We start from the raw sequence: 21,248 nt of genomic DNA, 5'->3' as shown, positions 1-21,248 counted from the left end.
TAATGATAACATTTTATTTGCAAAGAGAACACAGATCCGTACAGTTAAATGTTCTGTTTCCTCATGGCTGCCACAGGCTTAATGGCGAGGAAAGAGCATCGTTTTTTCCTGCTGCCTGTAACTGTTTTCTGGTAACAAAGAACTTGCTAATCCAGTCTGTGGGGAAATCATGCTGGTGAACTGAAAGTTCAGCTCTAGTTTTTATGCGTGTGTTAGTTTGTAGTCTGAAAACGAGTAAGCCAGGCCTATTTCAACTGCTCTTTGACTCTTGCGCTGCCACTACCCTTGTCACTTTACACATTGTGTTTGTCTTTTCAGACCCATTTACCCAATATTAAAATCCTTGCCTACTTCGCGCCTGTGACTCCACCTCCTTCGGTCGGGGGCAGCAGACAACGCTTCTGCAGATGTTGCATCATCCTATGACACTGGAAGTGGTCATCCTTGCAAACTGAGTATTTAATTACCCTTGTAGAATTACGGTGGACACCAGTATCTTCAAGGAAAGCGATACCAGTGTCATTTGCAAGGGCCAGTGAGCAGGGCTGTGGTGCCAGGCCCCTGTAGCCACCCATACACATACATATACACACCCCACCTGTTCCAGCAAACTGATGAACTCTGCAGTATGGGAGCTGGAGCTGTGTTGGCGTTTTCTGTAGGTGGATTGGTATAATTCTGAACCATTCCTACTGGGCATGCTCAGATGAAATCGTTGCGGTAAGGAGGGGAGGCTTTTGCGAACCCAGAATGACTGTCGCTGCTGATGAGGTTGGAATAGTAACTGAAATCCTTTGAAATGGGGAGAGGGGGAGAGGAAAGGAACATGCTTTAACCCTGCATCTGTTGTCCAGAAGACAAAAAGGAAAAAAAAAAAAACCACACACGAAAAAAACCCCCAACAAAACCAAACCTGAAAATCCCAACAAGTTTCGCGTCCATTTTTCAGTGAGGGAATGAAACAGCAGCTGTTGTGAGACATGATTTACTTGTGCTTCTCTACTTCCCATTCCCTGCTGACCACCCTGAGCATGCTCACATTGAAGGTTCATCTGTTTCTTCTGTGTTCTGTAGCGTCCAGCTCAGAGGCTTCCTAGATTGTTGTGATATAGCTTGAAATCTGTAATGTCAGGCTCATTTTCTTTACCCTCCCTACATCCTGCTTTTTTTTTTACAGATTTCTTAGTTCAGTAATTTGTTGAGATTTACCAAACAAAAGCTACGAATCAATAATTTAAATTTAAAAAAAAAAAAAAAAAAAGGACTTTATACCATTAGAAGCCTGATGAGCCTGTAACGACCTGTTTGGAAGTTTTTAAAATGACAAGTGAGCTGCACTACAGGCTAGGCTCCTGTAGGCTTCTTGGTCTGTTTTTGTCGGCGACTGGGTGTCTGAATTTGTTTTGCGTTTCAGGTTTTATCCCAGCGACAAGAATATAATTCTTGATATAGGGAAAAAGTTACAGTCTCTGTTCCAGCGACTGTAAGTTCCCTACTCCTGCTGTCCTTTCTCTCCAACCTTTCATCCTGCCCCCAAGGAAAAGCAAAGTAGAATCTTCTTGCTTGTTGCCCTGATCAAGGAATAATGACTTGCTAATGGAAGCGGGAGGAACAGCAGGCCTGAAATACGCCCTCGATTATTGTCAATTTTTTTTTTTGTACGCTGAGGTGCGAGCGCTGGGTGATTTTGCTGACTCTTGCATCTTCTGCAGGTAAGTGGCTTGCCCTGGAGAAGGAACCATCTGAATGAAGTGGGGGTTTGCTATGTGCCAGTCCTTCCCAGCTTGTCAGGGTACGTGTTCGTAGCAGCTGGTTTTGAGGAATTTCAGGCAAGATTAGCCCAGGTCCTTCAGAGGAGCGTAGACAGCCCCGGCCAGCTCTGAACTCCCAGTTCCTTGACGCTGGCAGTTCCAGATGCCCAGTATGAAACATGGGAACAGATGGGCAGATGCCACATGTTTAATGGGGCAGAACTTGGTCAAACTCTAACAGGTTTGTGGAAGACGAGCTGACGTGTAAGTAATTGCGCTCTTCCTGCTGTCTGCACCCCGGGGTGGAAGGGAGCGCACGTGTTTATGGATGGCTCCCAGCTGACCGAGACGGAGAGGAGCAAGTCTCTTTAATCATCCTGGCTGCCAGCAGCCAAGGAAGTGCTGCCTCACCTTGATGCTGAAGAATCTTATGATGGGGGAAGAGCGGGATGCAGCACGAGGAATCGCTGTTTTAGGGTTCCAGGGGCTTCTTTTTTCACTGTGGGTTTGCTTTGAGGACAGTGTGTTGCTTCCCAACCCTCTTATCACCGTCTGAGCTATTCAGGCAGGCAGAAGGGTCGCTTAGTACCACCGAAGCTGTTAATCGCCTTCATCTACAACTTAGATTTCCCTGACCCATCTGTATATGCTTAACAAAGTCTCGCAGATGCACAGTCTGCTGGGAGGAAATCCAGTATGCTGTGTTTAAAAGGATACTGTCAATTCCTTTCCTGTAGATCGCTTTTAATCCGTTATATTTATTCAAATCCTCTTTAGCGCTGTGGATTCTCTCTCTCTCTCTCTCTCCTCGACGAGCATGTTCCTATACTTCATTTGCAGAGCTCCTTTCTCCGATTTTCAGGGTGGCAGAAGATAATGGCGCTTCCCAGGGTCGCAGACTGACTCTGGACGGGCGGGTGTGCCTGGGGCAGCACCCAGCAATCACAGTATTTGCACAGCTCTGGGAAGAACACTTGGCTTAGTTTATACTGTGGCAAGGGAGAGCTAAAATGGATTTGCAAGCCAGAGCGTAGTTGGCTGACTGATTTCTTTGTAACAGAGCAGAGTTTTCAAGGGAAAACTCGAGAATACAGAACCCAAAGCGTTTTTTTTTTTTTTTTTTTCCCCTCCAAACAGGGTGACAGCATTAAGGTAGCTCAAACTACTTGACAGTGTCCTTTTAAGTCAATTATCCGTCTTCAAATGGACTCTTTATGTTTGTATTTATAAATACCAATAAACACCATTTTCCAAGCTGTGTCTTGCTAGAGGAATACCTTTGTAGAAGAAAAAAAAAAAAAAAAAAAGAACCACCAAAAAAAAACCCGTCCTGCACGTGACAGCATACCGGACGTGGGCTGTGTTTGGGAATGCTGTTTCTGCTCTGCATGCGTCTTGTCTCTGCCGGGCTGGTGGCGAGCTGAGCTGGAGGAGCGCTGGGTGCTGGCCCTGGCTTTGACGGGGTGCAGAGGGCACCCAGCGCTGCCGTTCGGGGCCCAGCGCTGGGAGGAATGTCTTTGTTTTGAGGGGTAAGTGATGCAAAATGGTGGCTCTACTGGGAAGGCTCAGGGAGGAGCGAGCCCTGACTGAAAAGCAAATCAGTTTGCAAGCTCCCTACTTGCGCCAAGCGCGTCTTTTCCAGCCTCTGCGCTAGACGAGCAGGACAAGGCAGAGCCTTGATTCGAGACCGTGGGCTGTTCGCTATACATTGGCGAACATATATATACACACACATATACTTTCCTTGCCCTCCCTTGAAAACCGGAGTGTGCCCCCGAACCCTAAGATGCTTCTGTCGAAGCTGCGTCCCGCGGACGTAGAGCGGAGGCTGGACTCCGCGTTACCCCCTGGAAAAGCAGCGTTTTGCTGTAACCCGGGTCTCCCTTTCGGCGCCGCGCCCCGGCCACGTAGCGCAGCCCCGGGGGAGCTGCCCTGGCCTCGCGCGCTCAGAGGGCGCGAGCAGGCGGGTGGAGAGGGATCCTCCGGGGAGGTGGTGTGAGGAGATCTAATGCAACCAAAAATGAGGCTTTTCTGGACTTTCAAGACACACAGCAGCGCTTTTTATCTCAATTCTGTGCCCGTTCCCCATGAGGATGCGGCAAGTGTAACATGCTGTCGCAATGGTTATTTAAAACAAAACCTTTAACAAATTCCTATTTTCTAAATGTCATTGTAATTTCCTTTTCTTTTTTCTTTTCTTTTTTTTTTTTTTTTTTTTTTTTTTTTAATTTTACTCTGAATGTGGTGTTCATGGCTGGCCCATGGTGTCATGGTTTTGGGTTTGGGTTGGGGTTTTGGGGGGGGGGGGGGTGTCAGTATGACAAGGTTCTTAGCTCCAGTGTCCTGGGGGTATGCCCCAAAAATGAGGTTTAAAACATCCTGTCCCCTTCTGTTGAAGGATTGCGTGGTTGGGGGGAGGTTGTTTTGGGTTTGGTTGGGTGGGTTGTTTTTTTTTTTTTTTTCCCCCTCTTTTGCTTTCTTTTCTGGCGTCCAAGCAAGCTGGCCAAGGTTTCTGTGCTCTCTCCGTGCTGAAGCCTGGCAGAGGCACCCAGCTCCCCCGATGGGTCCCGAGGTCCCTGTGCTGCAGCTTAGGGAGTTGCATGGGGCCAAAAAAAAACCCAAAAAAAGGAGGTTGGAGGGGAGAAGCCACTTTCCTCTTTCATTCAAAGCTTCAGTCCATGCTCGGGCAGCCTGGGCTGTGCCTTCCCAGCCCCTCGCACCCTGGGGACCCTTCCTGGGTGGCCGGGTGCTGGGCAGCGCCGGTGCTGCTGTCCCCGGGGCTCCCGTACAGCGGGGACATCGCGGATCCCACCATGGGTGACGCCTGGTCTGGCCCCCGCTCCCCTGGCACTGCCCTGCGGCTCCGGCCGTCGCGGTGACATGCGGTGCGTGCTCTCCGTGCCAGCAGCTGCCACTTAACCGGCTGCCTGGCTTAACTTGCGTGGAGTTTGGAGATTTTTTTAAATTTTTTTTTTTTTAAGAGACGAGGAAACGCATCTCATCATCTGGTGACACGGTGGGGCCGGCCAGGCTGTGCCAGCCCCTGCCCTGGGAGGGCACCCAGGCTGCTGGGGGGGGCGTCCTGGAAATGCCCCCCTCCGCCAGCAATCCCGCACCCCCAGCACCCGCCTTCCCCCGGGGCTCTGCGTGCTGCGGCCGCAAACCTCCCTCGCCCCAAAGGTGCATCGGAGCTCACCTTGGTTTTGGAGCTCGCCTCGGCTTTCCCCGCTGGCCAGAGGCCCCCACTTTTATCTCCGAGTCCGCTCAAACGGGATTATTCCCCCTCCTCTATGCAAACCCCCGCCTCGGCGCGCTCATCCGCCAGCTCCCTTCCCCTCGCTGCTTGGCCCGGGCTCGGCGGGGGGCTGCGGAGCCCACGGACCCCCGGGCCGGGGGGCCTCCTCGGTGTTTTTAACGCGTTTTTAAACTCGGGTGGGCTCACGGTGTCTGTTCAGTCCGATGTGCTGGACGCGCGAGCTGGAACCTTGTCATACGCTCCCTTGATTATATATATATATTATAGAGAGATCTGTAAAATATTATTTTAATTATATTGTAATCTGTGCTTTCCTTGACACTGTGTGGATATAATAATGCCATTAACTAAAAGTAAAACTAAAGTAAAATATATATATGTAGCGAGGTCGTCCCTTGTCTGTGACGCGCTGTACGCCAGCCCCGCGGGGGCAGCGAGGGCTGGGTATTTTGGGGAGGGTCGCGGGTGTTTCCTCCTCCCCACCCTGCACCCACCACGGTCCCTGGGCCCGTGTCGGTCTCTGCCCCCGCGCTCGCTGCCCTCCCCTCTCTCCGTGTTTGCCCGCACCCCCATCGCCCACCCCCGTGTCCCGGCTGCGCTGCCCCGGTGCCCTCCTTGCTCCTTGGCCCGCGTCCTCCGGCTCCGCCGGCTCTCCATCCTTCCTCCCCGGGGAAACCGCCGCCGCCTTCTTCATCCCAAACCCATCCTTTGCCCTGCGAGTCGCTTCCTCCCGAAGGCCTCCCCCGTCTCGCTCCACCACCCAGCTCTGCCCTCCGTGCCGGCAGCAGCCGCGCCGGACGGTGCTCGCGGGGAAGGACTCGGTGTTAAAAACAACCCGTTCTCCCAGCCCAAACGCAGAAATATGGCGTTTACTGGGTTTTGCCAGCTCAGGCTGCCCCGGGCTCTGCGCCGTGGCCGGCTCCGTCCCCGCGGCGTGGCACAGGACCCGCTCTGCCCGGGCTTCCTCGGCGCTGACCCCGCGGCTGCCGGGGGCTCGCCGGGGAAGAGGGGCTACCCCCGGGCTGCCCCGCACCGGCCCCGCTCCCCAACCTGGCCCAGGGGCTCCCCGAGGCCACGGGGCTGCTCCCAGCCCGCGGCGGGTGCGGGACCCCCGGGGACCCCCTCGCCCAAACCCCAGCCGGCGCCGTGAGGACGATGCCAGGCTCGGGGCCGGCTGGTTCCATTCTTTAATACAAAACAAGGACGAGGCGAAGGCAACGCGGTGGGCGCGAGGATGCAGCCGCCATCAGCGCGGGGAGGAAGGGCCGGCACCCCTGCCTCTCGCCCCTCTGGTGAGGGGTCCGTCGAGCCCGGCGGGGATGGAGGGAGGGCGAACCGTGCTTGCAGGGTGGGCTTTGGGGCCTGAGCCAGCCCCGGGCTTCCTCTCTCCATCCCCGCACACCTCGCTCCGGTGGGAGATGTCCCTTCCCGGGGGGGATGCAGCTCCGGGGGCCGGGTCCTACCGCAGCACCAGCTGGTAGCCCTCCGGACCGGGCGCTGCCGGAGACACGGCTCAGCCGGGGGCCATCGCCCCCCGCCCAGCTCTGCCTGCCCGTGGCCGCCGCGTTACCTTTGCCGATGGCCACTGTGAAGCACGTCTCGTCCAGGAGGTTCCTGATCATCTGCGGGGCGAGGTGAGGGGGTCGGGCCGGGGCTGTGTCCCCTCCCCGCGCCCCCATCCCGCTGCAGCGAGGGGCACCCACAGGGGCCGAGCCTCGCTGGGAGCAGGTTGGGGACCCCGAGGGGTGGGGGTGGCTGCAGGGTCCAGGACCGCCCGGGTGTCCCTGCCCGCTCCTTACGGGATCGCTGATGAGGATGTGGATGCCGGAGGGTCCCTGCCGGGACACTCGCTGGATCTGGCCCGCGGGCAGCCCCAGCAGCTCGGCCAGCTTCCCCGTCAGCTCGGCCGCCGTCAGCTCCTCCAGCTGCACCTCCTGGTACGGCCCTGGGGACGGGACGAGGACGGGGAGGGGGCCATCAGCACGGACCCTCCGTCCCCACGCCACCCCACGCCACCCGCCCCGCACCTGAGCATCCATCCTCCGCGCCCTCGGCCCCGCCGGCGGGCTCCCGTGACACATAGAGGGTCAGCCGGGGACGGGGGCACCTGCGGGGGCAGAGAGGGGTCTGGCGGGGGGTGCAGGGATCCGGCCAGGCACCGCGGAGGCTCCCGGGGGTCCCCGAAAAGAGGCCCCAGGGTGGCCCGCGGGATGCGGGAGCCCACCTGCCCGTCAGCGCGTTGCAGAGGCGGATGCCATCAGGGGCTCCGCAGATCTGGATGAGGTCCCTGCGGGAGAGCTTCAGCAGGTCGGCGCCTGCGGACAGGGGGGCTCAGGGCGGGGGTCACAGCCACGGGGGGTGGCTCTGTCCCCCCCGCCCTGGCCCCAAGCTGCCCGCGGCCTCACCTGTGAAGTTGGCGAAGACGCGGGCGTAGGCGGAGAAGCGACGCTTGTGCAGCCACTGCTGCGTCTCCAGGGGGGATGCGCAGGGGCTCAGCGCCTGCCAGCAGCAGCAGCGGAGCCTCAGCCGGGGCATGAACCGAGCGGGCGCGTTCTCAGCCCCGCCGGCCTCTCGGGGGGGCCATGGCGGGGCTATAGGGGTGCCCAAGGCTGCACCCGTGGCACCCTCACCTCGCCAGGACCCTCCGCGGGGCTCTCGGCAGCGCAGGCGGGCGACACGCACACCCTGCGGGGAGAGGGGCTGGGGCTGAGCGGGGGACCCCGGCGGGCGCTGGGGGTCCGGGGGGTTTCCGCTTACCTCTCCGGGCTCAGCAGCTTGAAGGGGTGAGGAGACGGCAGCCCCGGGGTGCCGGGGGGGCTGTGGGGTGCACCCAGCGTGTCCAGCCACGGGGCGCACTGAGGATGGAGGGAGGGGGTCAGGGCGCAGGGTCCCGGGGGGGGCACCCCGGCCCCCAGGGAGGGGTGCCAGGGCCGGGTCCCACCTCGGCCAGCACGGTGCTCTCGTAGGCTGGCTGGAATTTCTCCCGCTCTGGTGCCGGCTGCTTCTCCACCTTCTCCCGGTCCGTCTTCTGCTTCCTGTCTGCTCCCTTGGGCTGCACCGGGGGCCGTGAGCGTGGCCCTGGGACCACCGCCATGGTGGCCAGCGGGGACCCCGGACCCCCAGGAGCCCAGAGTCCCGTGCACCCAGATCCCTGCGGCACCCAGACCCCTGGGGTGCTCAGACCCCCATGCACCCACCCCCATGCACCCACACCCCATGCACCCAGATCCCTGAGGCACCCAGACCCCTGGGGTGCTCAGATCCCCATGCATCCCCCCATGCACACACACACACACACCCCCGCCCCATGCACCCAGATCCTTGAGACACCCAGACCCCCTGGGGTGCTCAGACCCCCATGCACCCACCCCCCATGCACCCCCACCCTGTGCACCCACATCCCTGAGGCACCCAGACCCCCTGGGGTGCTCAGACCCCCATGCACCCACCCCCCTGGGGTGCTCAGACCCCTGGGGTGCTCAGACCCCCATGCACCCACACCCCGTCATGCACCCACACCCCGTGCACCCAAATCCCTGAGGCACCCCTGGGGTGCTCAGACCCCCATACACCCACCCTGCCATGCACCCACACCCCGTGCACCCAGACCCTCATGCATCCAGCCCCTCAGGGTGCTGCAGCGGGCGCTGCCCCACGCTCACGGCGGGGTTTGCCAGCAATGGGGGGCACCCTGGGGTCTCTGGTGCCCCCCCCCCAATACCTTGAACACCTTGACGAGGCAGCTGGCGGAGTGGAGGTGCTCGGGGGGGTCCCCCTTGCCCCCCGCCCCGAAGGTGTCGATCTGGATGCGGAAGGGGACGCCTTTCTCCCCCCCGTTCTTCCGCAGCGTGAACTCGGTGCTGATGCAGTGAACCTGGCCGGGGACGGAGGGGTCGGGGGTGGCCGCCGTGACCCCCGCCAGCCCCCCCAGTCCCCCCCCAAGCCCCCCCAAGCCCCCGGCCAGGCCTGGCTCCCACCTGCACGAAGATGGACGTCCGCCTCGAGGGGTCCCAGAGGAACTCCACCGTGTTGAGCAGCGTGGGGTGGATTTGGGGTTCGAGGATGCCGACGGAGAGGGGGATGTCTGCGGGAGGGGGGTGAGCACGGCCCCCCCAGGCCCCCCCAGGCCCTCCCCAGGCCCCGCCAGCCAGCGCTCACCGATGTCGAGGATGCGATCGCCCGGGCGGCTCCACCGCCAGCCCTCCAGCTGCTGCTGCTCCGAGTACTGCAGCCGCCGGTCGTGGAAGACCACCCGCACCACGCTCTGCGTGGCAGGATCAGGCCCGCGCCGCCAGCCACGGCTGTGGGCTGAGCCCACCGCCACGGGCCCTCGACCCGCGGAGAGACGGGGCTGCACCAGGGCTGGACTGGGGCTGCACTGGGGCTTGAACTGGGGCTGGACTGGGGATGAACTGGGGCTGCACTGGGGCTGCACTGGGGCTTGAACTGGGGATGAACTGGGGATGAACTGGGGATGAACTGGGGCTGCACCAGGGCTGGACTGGGGCTGAAATGGGGCTGGACTGGGGATGAACTGGGGCTTGAACTGGGGCTGCACTGGGGCTGCACTGGGGCTTGAACTGGGGCTGGACTGGGGATGAACTGGGGCTGGACTGGGGATGAACTGGGGCTGCACCGGGGCTGGACTGGGGCTGGACTGGGGATGAACTGGGGCTGAGCTGGGGCTTGAACTGGGGCTGAAATGGGGCTGGACTGGGGATGAACTGGGCCTGAGCTGGGTATCAACTGGGGATGAACTGGGGCTACACCAGGGCTGAGCTGGAGCTGAACTGGGACTGAATGGGGCCAAAATGGGCTGAAATGAGGCCGAAATGGGGCTGAGCTGGGGATCAACTGGGGATGAATTGGGGCTAAGCTGAGGCTGAAATTGGGCTGAGCTGGAGCTGCACTGGGGCTGAACTGGGACTGAATGGGGCTGAACTGGTGCTGGACTGGTGCTGGACTGGGGCTGAACTGGGACTGAATGGGGCTGAACTGGTGCTGGACTGGTGCTGGACTGGGGCTGAACTGGGACTGAATGGGGCTGAACTGGTGCTGGACTGGGGCTGAACTGGGGCTGAATGGGGCTGAACTGAGACTGAGCTGGGACTGAATGGGGCTGAATGGGGCTGGACTGGGGCTGAGCTGGGGCTGAACTGGGGCTGAATGGGGCCAAAATGGGCTGAAATGGGGCAGAAATGGGGCTGAGCTGGGGATCAACTGGGGATGAATTGGGGCTAAGCTGGGGCTGAAATTGGGCTGAACTGGGACTGAATGGGGCTGAACTGGGGCTGAGCTGGGGCTGAATGGGGCTGAACTGGGGCTGGACGGGGACTGAATGGGGCTGAACTGGGGCTGGACTGGGGCTGAACTGGGACTGAATGGGGCTGAACTGAGACTGAGCTGGGACTGAATGGGGCTGAACTGGGGCTGGACTGGGGCCGAGCTGGGGCTGAACTGGGGCTGAACTGGTTCTTCAGGTCAGAGCTTTGCCCCGCAGCTTTGCCCCAGGCTTTGCCCCGGGGCTCCACCCCAGTTTTTTGGGGGGGTCCCCCCCATCTCACCTTCAGCATCCTCCGTCCCTCCCCGCCCGGCTCCACCCGGGGGTTCCCCATCATGCGGATCTCGTACGACTGCCCTGGGAGGGGGGGTCAAAAGTGGGTGCTGAGCCCCCGGAGCGGGGGTCCCACCCCCCTGGGGTGCCCCCAGCCCTCCCCAGCTCACCCTGGTTGAGGTAGGTGAGGGTCTCCTCGTGGTGCCGGACGGCGGGCGAAGTCGGGGCGCAGAGCACGTACTGGAAAGCTGGGCAGGGGGGCTGCGAGGTGGAGATGCCGTTGGGTTCCTCTTGCTTCAGGTAAGGCAGCACGGGGGGGTCCCTGTGAGAAACAGACCCCCCCCAAAAAAAAAATAAAAGGTGGGCACTCAGCTGTGCCTCAGTTTCCCCAAAAACAAGGGATGCTTTAGGATTGGGGGGTACCTGAGCAGCGCGGGGCCGGAGATGGGGTACATCTCCCCAGGACTGGACCAGTAATGGTCGGGCTGACCGTGCCAGAAAAGCATGGTGGGGGGGTTTTGGGGGGGTGGGGGGGACACACACAGAAGGTGCCAGCAGGGAGGGACAGCTTGGTCCCCCCCCAGCTTTTATAGGCGCAGGGAGGGGTGGTGACTGCGCCCAGTTGGGCCCAGTTGAGTCCAGTTTGGGGAGGGAGTTGACAGTAAATAGTGGGGTGGGGGTGGGGGGTCCCCACCCTGTGTTTGTTGTTAATACAAAATGGAGGGGGGTACTGGGGGGGGCACGCGTGGGGCTGGTCAAAGTGGCCAGCCGGAGCCCCCCGGGACCAGCCCCACACGCGTCCCCCCTCCCAAAGCCATGCCCTGTCCCCTTGTCCCAGCCAAGGACATCTGTCCCCCCCCCTTGTGTCCGCCCCCCCCCCCCGCCATTCCAGGCCACCCTGTCCAGGGCGAGAAGCCAAGGCCGCCCTGTGCCAGCCCGCGCGGCCCCCGCTGCATTTTAATTCCTTTCATTTCGCCCGGATTTGGTTCATTTTGGGGAGAAAAAAGCGGGGGGGGGGGCGCTCAGGCAGGGCACTGACCCCCCCCCCCCCCCCCCCGGGTGTCAGTGGAGGGGTAGGGGGTGTTAAGGGGAGGGATATGGGTGCTGCCCCCCTCCCCTTGGGTGTTGGGGGGTGGATGGAGTGTCAAAGGGGGGGGCCATGGGTGCTCCCCCCCCCCCCCGCCCCAGGGTGCAAATGGGGGGGTCCATGGGTGCTCCCCCCCGCCCCAGGGTGCAAATGGGGGGGGGGGTCTATGGGTGCTCCTGCCCCCCATGGTGAAAATGGGGGGGGTCTATGGGTGCTGCCCCCCCCAGGGGCGTGAGCACAGACACCCCCCCCCCGCGATATCGGGCGGGGGGAATGGGTGCTGCCCCCCCAGGTGTCAAATGGGGGGGTCTATGGGTGCTCCCCCCCCCCGAGGGTGCAAATGGGGGGTCTATGGGTGCTGCCCCCCCCAGGGGCGTGAGCACAGACCCCCCCACCCCCGCGATATGGGGCAGGGGAATGGGTGCTGCCCCCCAAATGTCAAATAGGGGGGGTGTCTGGGTGCTGCCCCCCCAGGGGCGTGGGCACAGACCCCCCACCCCCGCGATATCGGGCAGGGGAATGGGTGCTGCCCCCCCAAATGCCAAATGGGGGGGTCCTGGGTGCTGCCCCCCCGGGCTGTCAATGGGGGGTACCCCCAGGGCCCCCCCCGTCTGCGACGTCTGGTGATGGGGGGCAAGCCCCGCCCCATGGGGGCCGGCAGCCAATGGGCAGCCAAGGATTAGCATATCTCTCCATTCCCCCCCCGGTGGGAGGGGCCGGCGGCAGCTTGAGCACGGCGCTGTCGCGACCGGGTCGCGGCGCTGTCGCGACAGCGGGGGGGGGAGGGGGGCGTGGCGGGGCGTGGCGGGTGAATGACGGAGCCGCCCGGGGAGAGCGAACCGGTGGGACCCCCCGAGCCGCCCCCCGCCGGGGCCGGGCACGGCAGCAAGGTACGGGGGGGCACGGGGGGGGAGTGTGCAACGGGGGGGGGTGCACCGGGGGGGTGAGTGTGCACCGGGGGGGGCACCGGGGGGGGTGAGTGTGCACCGGGGGGGTGGGTGAGTGTGCACCGGAGGGGGTGCACCGGGGGGTGAGTGTGCACCGGGGGGCTGAGTGTGCACCGGGGGGGTGAGTGTGCACCGGGGGGGGCACCGGGGGGTGAGTGTGCACCGGGGGGTGAGTGTGCACCGGGGGGGGGCACCGGGGGGGTGAGTGTGCACCGGAGGGGGTGCACCGGGGGCGGTGACCGTGCACCCTGTGCCGGGCGCTTGCAGCCGATTTGGGGCGTTGCTGGGGGGGTTCAGCCCCGGAGCGGCCCCGGGCCCCCCCCCAAAGCCCCGCTGAGCCCGATCCCGGCCGGGCTGGGCTGGTGCAGCGCGGGGGGCAGCGGGGGGGGCCCCTCCCGGGGTCCCTGCCGCCCTCTGAGGGGTCTCCCCGTCCCCTCCCGAGGTCTCCGCCACCCCTGGGGGGGGGTCCCTGCCCCCGGCCCCTCCCGGGGTCCCTGGCACCTATGGGAGGGTCCGTGCCACCCTTTGAGGGGTCCCCCCATCCCCTCCCGGGGTCCCTGCCCCCGTCCCCTCCCGGGGTCCCTGGCACCTCTGGGTGTGGGGGTCCCTGCCACCGTTTGAGGGGTCCCCCCATCCCCTCCCGGGGTCCCTGCCATCCCTGGGGTGGGGTCCCTGCCCCCATCCCCTCCCGGGGTCCCTGCCACCGTTTAAGGGGTCTCCCCGTCCCCTCCCGGGGTCCCTGCCACCCCTGGGGGAGTCCCTGCCCCCCGTCCCCTCCTGGGGTCCCTGCCACCCCTGGGGGGTCCCTGCCACCCCTGGGGGGGTCCCTCCGGCAGATGCAGCGGCTGAAGCGGTCTCTGTCCCTCCGGACGCTGCTGCGGAGCAAGAGCGTGGAGAGCCTCTTCCCGCGGGCGGGCGGGGGGGTGCAGAGCCCCGGGACCCCCCCGTCCCCCCCACGCACCCACGGCTTCCAGCAGTACGTCTTCAAGAAGCATTGCCCCTGCGAGCTGTGCCGGCAGCTCATCGCGGGTGGGTTACCCGGGGCTTTGGGGGGGTTGTGTGTACTTGGGGATGGGGGGGCGGGGTGGGGGGCGCAGCCCCTGCCCCTGGCCGTGACCCCCCCCTCCGCCTGCAGGCAACTCGCGGCAGGGCCTGCGGTGCAAGGCGTGCAAGGCCGGCGTGCACCTCTGGTGCTCCGAGGGGATCTCGCACCAGCAGTGCCCCGGCAAGACGGTACGTGCTGCTGGGGGGGGGACACACAGAGCCCTGCCAGCCCCCCCCGAAACCCCCGCCACAGCCCCGGCCCCGGGGGGGGCTGCAGGCACCGGGGCGCGTGGCTGCGCACACGCGTGTGCGCCGGGATGCGTGCCTGCCGGCACATGTGGGCAGAGAGGTGTCAGTGCGTGTGCGAGCGCACCCCCCCCATGCACACGGGGGGCCCAGGGGCACCCTCAGTCCTGGCATCCCCCCCCCCAAGTGCCGCTGGGTGCCCCTTTTCCCCAAATCCCCCGTTTTTTCCCCCAGGCCACCTCTTTCCGCCGCAATTTCAGCTCGCCCTTGCTGCTGCCGGAGCAGGGGGGCTCCACGCAGGGCTCACCCCCCCCAGGTGAGCCCCCGGCCATGGCTGCACCGCGGAACCAGCCTGTGCCCGGCATGGGGTGCACCCCGGCTTTCAGGCCGGGCTGGGGGGGGCCCTGACTCGCCCCGTCCCCCCCGTCCCCCCTCCGCAGAGCCCAGCGCGAGGGTGGACCCCGTGTACGAAGCGCTGCGGTTCGGCACCTCCCTGGCACATGGTGCCGGCCCCACGGAGCTGCCCCCCGGCATCCAGGTACCCCCCGGAACTGGGGAGGGGTGGGGAGCACTGTGGGGGTGTTGGACCCCCCCCCCAAACCCTCCCTGTGCTCTTAGGGTGAGAAGGTGGCGGCCGGGGAGGAGAGCGGGGACGCCCCAAGCAGCGCGGGGAGCCCGAGCGGCAGCGGTAAGGGGGTGGCGCTGGGGTGGGGGTTTGGGGGGGGGTCTCAGGGCTAACTCTGTCCCCCCCATCCGTCTGCCTCGGCAGCTGCCACCCCAGCACAGAGGGACAGCGTGGAGGAGAGGAGCCCCGGGCAGCAGGTGGGGGTCTGGGGGGGCAGGATGGGGGTGAAGGGTGGGACCGGGGGGGCTCGGGTGATGCCCCGGCGCCGTGGGGCTGCAGGACGGGGCTGCAGGGCACAAGGCGTGGGGGGTCGCAGGGGGCTGTGGGGCTGAGGGGTGGGACACGGGGCTGGGGCCATGGGGCAGGGCTGGCTGTGCCCACAGGCTGCCCGGTGGCCGGCGCGGCGGGACGGGGCACCCATGTTCTCCTACGTGGCTCTCTACAAGTTCGTGCCGCAGGAGCACCAGGACCTGGCGCTGCAGTGAGTGGGGTCGGTGGGGCAGGGGCGGGGGGCCCGGACCCACAGGGGCAGCGGAGGGGGGGACGTCCCCACGCTGCCCCACGCCTCCGTCCCCCCAGGCCCGGGGACAGGGTCACGCTGGTGGACGACTCCAACGAGGACTGGTGGAAGGTCAGGGGGGTCCATGGGGTGTGGGGGGGTCCGTGGGGTTGGGGAGGGGGTCCGTGGGGTTGGGGGGGGGGGAACGCGCCGGGGCGACCGGGAGCCGGTGCCCGTTCGCAGCCCCACCGCGTGCTGGGGCGGCCACCGGTGCGGCGAGCGCGGGGGGGTCTCAGCCGCCGCTCGGCCGCGCCGCAGGGGAAGGTGGGCGACCGGCTGGGCTTCTTCCCGGCCAACTTCGTGCAGCGCGTCCGTCCCGGCGAGAGCGTCTGGAGGAGCTGCCGGGCCGTGCAGGGTGACAAGGAGCAGGGGCGCATGAGCCTCAGGGAGAACCAGGTAGGGGGGGGGACCCCGCCGGTGCCAGCACCTTGCTGCCCTGGGGTGCACCGAGTTGGGTCCGTTGTCAGTGGGGCGACGCCAAGGCGGTGCCCCGCTGCCCCTCCGTCCGTCCGTCTGTCTGCCCGTCCCAGATCTGCGTTGGCGTGGGCAGGACCCAGGGCCTCGTCCGGGTGACCAGCGGGAGGAAGCGGGGGCTGGTCCCTGCCGAGGCACTGACCGAAATCTGAGGGGCAGCGTCCAGCCCCCCCACTGAACCCCCCCGGTGTCCCTGTCCCCATCCCGGCGATTCCACCTCCCCTGGATCACCACACCTCAGGAAGCCCCGTCCGGGTGGTACTTGACCCCCCCAGCCGTGCCCGGGGGGCCTGTCCCCAGCATCCCCATCCCTCGGGGTCCGGCCCCAGGCGCGTGCTGGGCTGGCGGGGGACACGGGGGTGGCCCTGGGGTGGCCTTGCCCACAGACGGGGCACCCCCACGGCTGCTCCGAACCACCCCCGGCGTGCGCCGACGCGGCGTTGGCACGGCACAGGGGGGCTGCAAATGGCCGTGCGTACACGAGGGCACCTCTGCCCATGCATGCGCGGCTCCACGCGCTCCAAAGCGAGACACGCCGGTATCTGCGCACCAACACACGCGTGTGCAGCCCCACACACGCGTGTGCCCTGCCTGGCTCGGTTCGCCCAAGCAATAACCACCCCGCCGTGCCCGGGCAGCGCCCGGCCCTATGCCCGGGATGCTCCAGCCCGAGATCCTAAATTAAACGCTGCTGCTGCTGCGGTTTTGGCGCTACCGGGTGATTTTTCTGCACCGGCCGGAGGAGCTTTGGCACTGCCGCGTGTCTGGGCAGAGGGGGTGCGGGTGGCGTGTCCCCCCGCCGAGCGCTGCCGGCGTGCCTGTCCCCTTGTCTCGGTGCCGTCCCCGTGGGGTACCACGTGCCACCCGCTGTCGGCACCGGGGCTCTTTTTTGGCTGCGTGAGTCACACCGCGCCCGGGCGCCGTGAGTCACCGTCGGTGGAGTTGGCAGCAGGGCCAAGGACGGAGCGGGCACCAGGGGGGCATGGGGGGGTGTCCTGGCACGGGGAGGGGACGCGGTGCGTGGGCACGGCACGGGGCGCAGGCCAGGCATCGGGGGCAAGCAGCCCCCTCCAGCCCTGTGCCCAGGTGGTCCCATCACCTGTGTGATGAGGTGGGAGGGTCTCAGCTGTGTTTCCTGTGGCTTATAAAGGCCCAGCTGGTCCCAGGGAGGGTGCAGAGCTTTTGGGGGTCTGTGGGGATGGTGCCCAGTGCAGGGATGGCAGCACCTGTGGGTGTGGGTTTTGTAAAAGAGCTGCTTGGGTGAGTGTGGGGTGTCTGGAGGAGCTGGACCTGGATCTGGGGGGTCCCTGCTGTGAGCTCTGGGCCCAGCTCCCTCATACCGGTGCCTGGGGGTGTGCAGCCCCCCCCCCGTCCTTCCCCTGCATGAGTCCTGCCCTGCTCGGTGCCGCCCCCGGTGCTGCTCCTGGCTGAGCTGTGGGGGCTGCCATGAGGGGCTGCCGGGGCAGCTGCGGGAGCAGAGCCCCCCAGAAAGCTTCCCCTGACAGCCAGCTCTGGCCTGAGCCCGGGTGGGTGGGGGCTGCGGCGTGTCCCCCTGTGCGGGGCTGGGAGCCTGCTCCCCTTCAGGGCCCGCTCCTGAGGGTGCTGGCTCCGGCATGCGTGGTCAGAAGCCCCTCCTGGGGCCGTACCCCAACCCTGGGCATCTTGGCACCATTCCCTCGATGGGCATCAGGGACACCATGGGTGCTGTCAGCTGTCCCCACCTGGGGCCACCGCAACGGGCAACTTCCCCCGTTGAATTGCACCGGGCCACCCCGGGCTTGGCTGTGGGTTTTGGCCACGAGAGGCCAAGGGCTCTGTGCCCACGCCTAGCCCGGCTCTGCCATCGGCCACCTCCCCTCAGGGTGCAGCAGCTTCTTGGGGTGTTTGGGGTCCAGGCGGGCCCTTTCCTGGGGGTTTCGGATGGGCCCGAGGAACTCATCGGCCCCTCACTGCAGCAGGAGCTGAGCAGGGACACGCCTGAGCCCCAGCACCGGCCCGGAGCTGCCGCCCGCCCCAGCCGGGGAGTTGGGGAAGGGCTCCGGGGTGCGGTGGGTGGCAGGGGTGGCCCCCAGACACCTTTTCTCCCACTGGAGACCGGCAGGGCAGCACTGCACTTGCGGGCGGAGGCGTCGCAGCTCCGCTCGGGAGGCTGCGGCTGCGTGGAGGAGCTGCCGGCGCAGGAACGGGGCTCTGGCCGCAGCGCTGCCCGCAGCAGCTGGCCCTGCGGCTGCATGGCCCGGGACGAGGGCCGGTGCCAGCAGGACTCCGAGCCGCGCTCTCCCTCTGCCATCAGCCCTGTGGGCTGCAGCTCACCTTTACCCCAAGAACTGCCCAACCAATGGGTCTGGTTCCCAACAAGCAGGGCACACCCAGCACCAAGGCAGGGAGCGGCCATTCTTTCCCAGCCCTTCCCTCCCTGTTCCAGAAACCCTGGAGAAAGAGAGCGAGCGTGCAAGATTCAGCGGGACGAGTCCTGGATGCGGTGTTTTATTGAACGCTCGTGGATGGAAAACACTATGTACACAAGACAGCCAGCGTTTACTTCTTGGTCTCCTCCTCCTTGGAGAGGGTCTTGATGATTTCCTCCTTCTTGGCTTGCAGGCGTTCCTCACGGCGCTTACGAGCCTCCTTGGTCTTGGACCTGCGTGCTTCGGCCTGGTCACTGCAAGAAGTTAAGAGTTCGTGAATGCAGAGGGATCTCAAGAAAGCCTTTACCACCGGCCCTGCTCTCCTCTTGCTCCACGGGATCCCAGTGAGTGCAGCTGAAGTGAGCGCAGCTTGGCAGGCTTTGCTCCATCCGCAGCTCTAACTCTAACCTGGTCCCGCTCAGCCCCGAGCGAGGACCCCGGGCTCTGCCACCCTCCCTGCCCGGCGCTGCTGGGCGCTTGGTTCTGGCTGAGGAGGAGCCGCGATCCTGGCTCTGGGGGCTGCCCCGTTTGGGCTGGCTGGGGTCACGCACCTCTACTAGAGACCAAAGTTAAGATACAGGCTTTCTTTTTTACCAAGTACACAGCAGGATTTTGAAATCCATTGGCTCTTGTGCCTCCTCACCTCCCCTTGTCAATCATTTACTGATCCAAGTGGCTGGATCAGTAGATCTACCAGTTTAGAGCTGTACGAGCAACTAACATCTGCTCCGCCTGCAGTGGAACGCACAAAGCTCTGCCGGGATTACGTATTTCTCTGCTTCGAGCCAGCCCTACCCAGTTTTGGTTTGATTCTTCACCACGGCTCCAGATAGAGCCACCAGCGACAGAAGCCACCTGGAATTATCTGCCTGCAAAGTTACTTTTAAAAAAAAAAAATCAATTCCACAGCCTGCAAGACTAAAGCTTAAGAGTGAAGCAGCACTTACGCCAAGAGCTTCTTGCGAGCTTTATCTGCCTTGAGCTTGTGGATGTGCTCCATCAGGATCCGCTTGTTCTTGAACACATTACCCTTGACCTTCAGGTACAGGCTGTGATACCTAACAGAGCAGAACAGAACGGACTGTAAACGAGGCTGCCCGGGGAGATCAAACCACCGCGCAGCTTCCAGGCATCCCGCAGCCCTCCCGGTGCAGAGCAGCAACGTGCACAAGCGTGCTGTGCGGAGCAGGGTCACTCTGAAGCTGCCAGGATGACTCCGGAGCAGCTCTCCAGTGCCATGCTTCCTGGAGAGGATTTATTTTCACTGATCTGCACACCAAGGAGCTGGCTGCAGAAGCCGCATACAGCAAGAAAGTGGTATCTAAGTGTGTGGACACACAACCCGAAGTTGGGCATGGTGCGGCAGGCTTACATATGGCGGTCAATCTTCTTGGACTCCCTGTATCTGCGGAGCAGGCGCCTCAGAATTCGCATCCTTCTCATCCAGGTCACCTTCTCAGGCATACGAGCATTTGCCGTACCCTTTCTCTTACCTAGACAGGGAAAACAGGATGAGAATGAGGCCAAATTTCTGCAAGTTGAACAACGTGCTTTTGCTGGAGCATTTAATCCTTTTCTTTACTTCAAGAAGAAAACTACTGACATACAAACTGTGTATTTTTAGACTCTTGGAGATTGTTGCTCAATAGAAGCTTGTAGGTGGACCACGTACCATGGAAAACAGACATTTCTCCCATTCTCAGAGGGAAACCAGCACTTACCGATGCCCATGTGCCTGCCCTTCCGGCGGGCCAAGGTGTTCTTCCTGCATCGGGCACGAGAGTGAACGGTCACAGGTTTGCGGATGATCAGACCATCCTTAATCAGTTTCCTGATCTGCTGACCTACGGGAAGAAACTCTATGTTCAGCATCATATACACAATGAGGGGGCACATTAGGCAAGTACAGACTCCCATCCAGCTTGTATGAAAATGATCCAGCGCAAAGGACAAGCCAGACCTTCCCACAAAGCCCCCTCGTGCTGCTGTAGTTGCTCTTTTCCCCTCCCATTTCTCCCTCACTGGTTATCTCAGAGCACACCACGTACTAAACCCACTACCAAGAACTCGCCACGCACCACATCAGCACACTGGGCAGCTCCGTAAATCCTGCTGACAAGCTTATTTCCACTTTGAAGTGCAAAGCAGTTGCTCAAGTGTCAGAATTTTACCTAAGCCAACCTCATCACTACCGAGCTAGTCAAAAAGCCTCCTCCCGTTTCCCCGACACATCCCTCTTCCGGAGGGCAACCCAAGCGACGCGTAGCACGGCCGGGTCCGTGAGAGACGATCACTTACGGGAGTTGGCATTGGCGATCTCATTAGTTTCGTTGGGATCCAGCCAGACCTTCTTTTTGCCGCAGCGCAGGACGCTGGAGGCCAGCCTCTTCTGGAGCCGGAGCATACTGCGGAGAACCACGCACACGGCTCAGCGCCACGCTCGCTCCCGCAGCCGGACGGTGCTTTCGCAGGGCCCGAAGGCCCGGGGCGGCCCGCAGCCAGGCTGCTGGACGCAGGCCGCAGCACGCCGGGGAAAGACGAGCAGCCAAGGGCCGCGGGGCCCGAGAGCAGCGGGGCCAGCCCCGCTCCGCGGTCCCCTCCCTCCCTCTGCACCCCGAAGGCCCCTCGGTGCGGGCCCCGGCCGCCATTTCGCCCCCTCCCCAGCGCGCGGCCCAACCGCCATTTTCCCCCCCGAGGCCTGAGGAGGCCGCAGCCGCCTCACCGGGCCGGGGGCCTCCCCGCAGCGCGGCTGGGAAGCCCCCGCTAATGAGGCCACCCCGCCGGTCACCCCCCGCTCCCCGTCGCTGCCGGGGCAGGCCCGGGGGAGGCGGCGGAGCGCGGCCCCTCACCTCATGGCGGCGGCGGCCGGGCGGAGAGGAAGAGGCGGCGGGCCTGGCCGCGCCCACAGCCAGCGCCGCGGGGAGCGGCACGTACCACCCCGCGCCCGCCCCGCTCCGTCCCGGCGGCTTCGGAGCGGCCCGAAGCGCGGTCAGAGAACAGCCGCGGTGGGGTTGCGGGTGAGGAGGACAGACGGGGCGCCGGCGCCCACTCGGGACGCGGGGAAAGACACGCGTTTCCCTTCTCGCCCCCCCCCGCCGGGTGGTACAGCCCGCGCCTGCGCCGTGGGCAGGGGTGGGCGGGCTCAGCGCATGCGCGGTGGCGTGGAGGAGGCTGTGGGCGGCACGTGGGTGGTGGGAGCACTGGGGGGGGGGGCACTGGGAGCACTGGGGGGGGGGCACTGGGAGCACTGGGCCTGAGCTGGGAGCCAGGGACACGCCCCGGGGCTGTGCAGGCAGG

General features: G+C 64.0%; 5 protein-coding genes across 7 annotated transcripts in view; 3 read left to right on the top strand and 2 right to left on the bottom strand.

The window, feature by feature from the left end:
- Window positions 1-3,005, top strand: part of FBXL20 (F-box and leucine rich repeat protein 20) — a 44,251-nt gene extending 41,246 nt beyond the window's left edge. For 2 of the 3 annotated variants that reach the window (XM_075722600.1, XM_075722602.1), the window contains exon 15: window positions 319-3,005. In XM_075722600.1, the coding sequence (XP_075578715.1) occupies window positions 319-426 (108 nt within the window). In that variant the 3' untranslated portion in view covers window positions 427-3,005. The remainder of the gene's footprint in view (window positions 1-318) is intronic. The other variant, XR_012831714.1, reaches the window with a different exon arrangement.
- The window catches only part of MED1 (mediator complex subunit 1), an 86,094-nt gene that overhangs the window by 59,670 nt on the left and 5,176 nt on the right, over window positions 1-21,248 (top strand). The gene's annotated exons all lie outside the window — the stretch shown is intronic.
- Window positions 6,467-11,067, bottom strand: LOC142595174 (transcription factor CP2-like protein 1). The gene is made up of 15 exons (XM_075722745.1): window positions 10,985-11,067; window positions 10,732-10,883; window positions 10,572-10,645; window positions 9,166-9,271; window positions 8,985-9,091; window positions 8,729-8,881; window positions 7,949-8,059; window positions 7,765-7,862; window positions 7,638-7,692; window positions 7,413-7,506; window positions 7,232-7,322; window positions 7,035-7,114; window positions 6,807-6,952; window positions 6,578-6,629; window positions 6,467-6,504 (listed from the first exon to the last, which is right to left on the bottom strand). The coding sequence occupies exons 1-15, from the start codon at window positions 11,065-11,067 to the stop codon at window positions 6,467-6,469; spliced, it is 1,440 nt and encodes a 479-aa protein (XP_075578860.1).
- STAC2 (SH3 and cysteine rich domain 2) lies at window positions 12,461-15,695 on the top strand. Its single transcript, XM_075722979.1, has 11 exons — window positions 12,461-12,538; window positions 13,432-13,624; window positions 13,731-13,828; window positions 14,120-14,201; window positions 14,326-14,423; window positions 14,504-14,573; window positions 14,655-14,707; window positions 14,894-14,991; window positions 15,090-15,141; window positions 15,328-15,465; window positions 15,600-15,695. Exons 1-11 carry the CDS (start codon window positions 12,461-12,463, stop codon window positions 15,693-15,695), a joined length of 1,056 nt encoding a protein of 351 aa, XP_075579094.1.
- RPL19 (ribosomal protein L19) lies at window positions 18,001-20,842 on the bottom strand. Its single transcript, XM_075722740.1, has 6 exons — window positions 20,801-20,842; window positions 20,250-20,356; window positions 19,673-19,795; window positions 19,324-19,444; window positions 18,899-19,009; window positions 18,001-18,205 (listed from the first exon to the last, which is right to left on the bottom strand). The coding sequence occupies exons 1-6, from the start codon at window positions 20,803-20,805 to the stop codon at window positions 18,082-18,084; spliced, it is 591 nt and encodes a 196-aa protein (XP_075578855.1). The 5' UTR covers window positions 20,806-20,842; the 3' UTR covers window positions 18,001-18,081.

This window comes from Pelecanus crispus, chromosome 18, assembly GCF_030463565.1.
Source record: "Pelecanus crispus isolate bPelCri1 chromosome 18, bPelCri1.pri, whole genome shotgun sequence".
In the NCBI taxonomy this organism is placed as follows: domain Eukaryota; kingdom Metazoa; phylum Chordata; class Aves; order Pelecaniformes; family Pelecanidae; genus Pelecanus; species Pelecanus crispus.
Note: the sequence above shows the minus strand (reverse complement) of the source record. Positions and strands in the feature narration are given on the sequence as shown.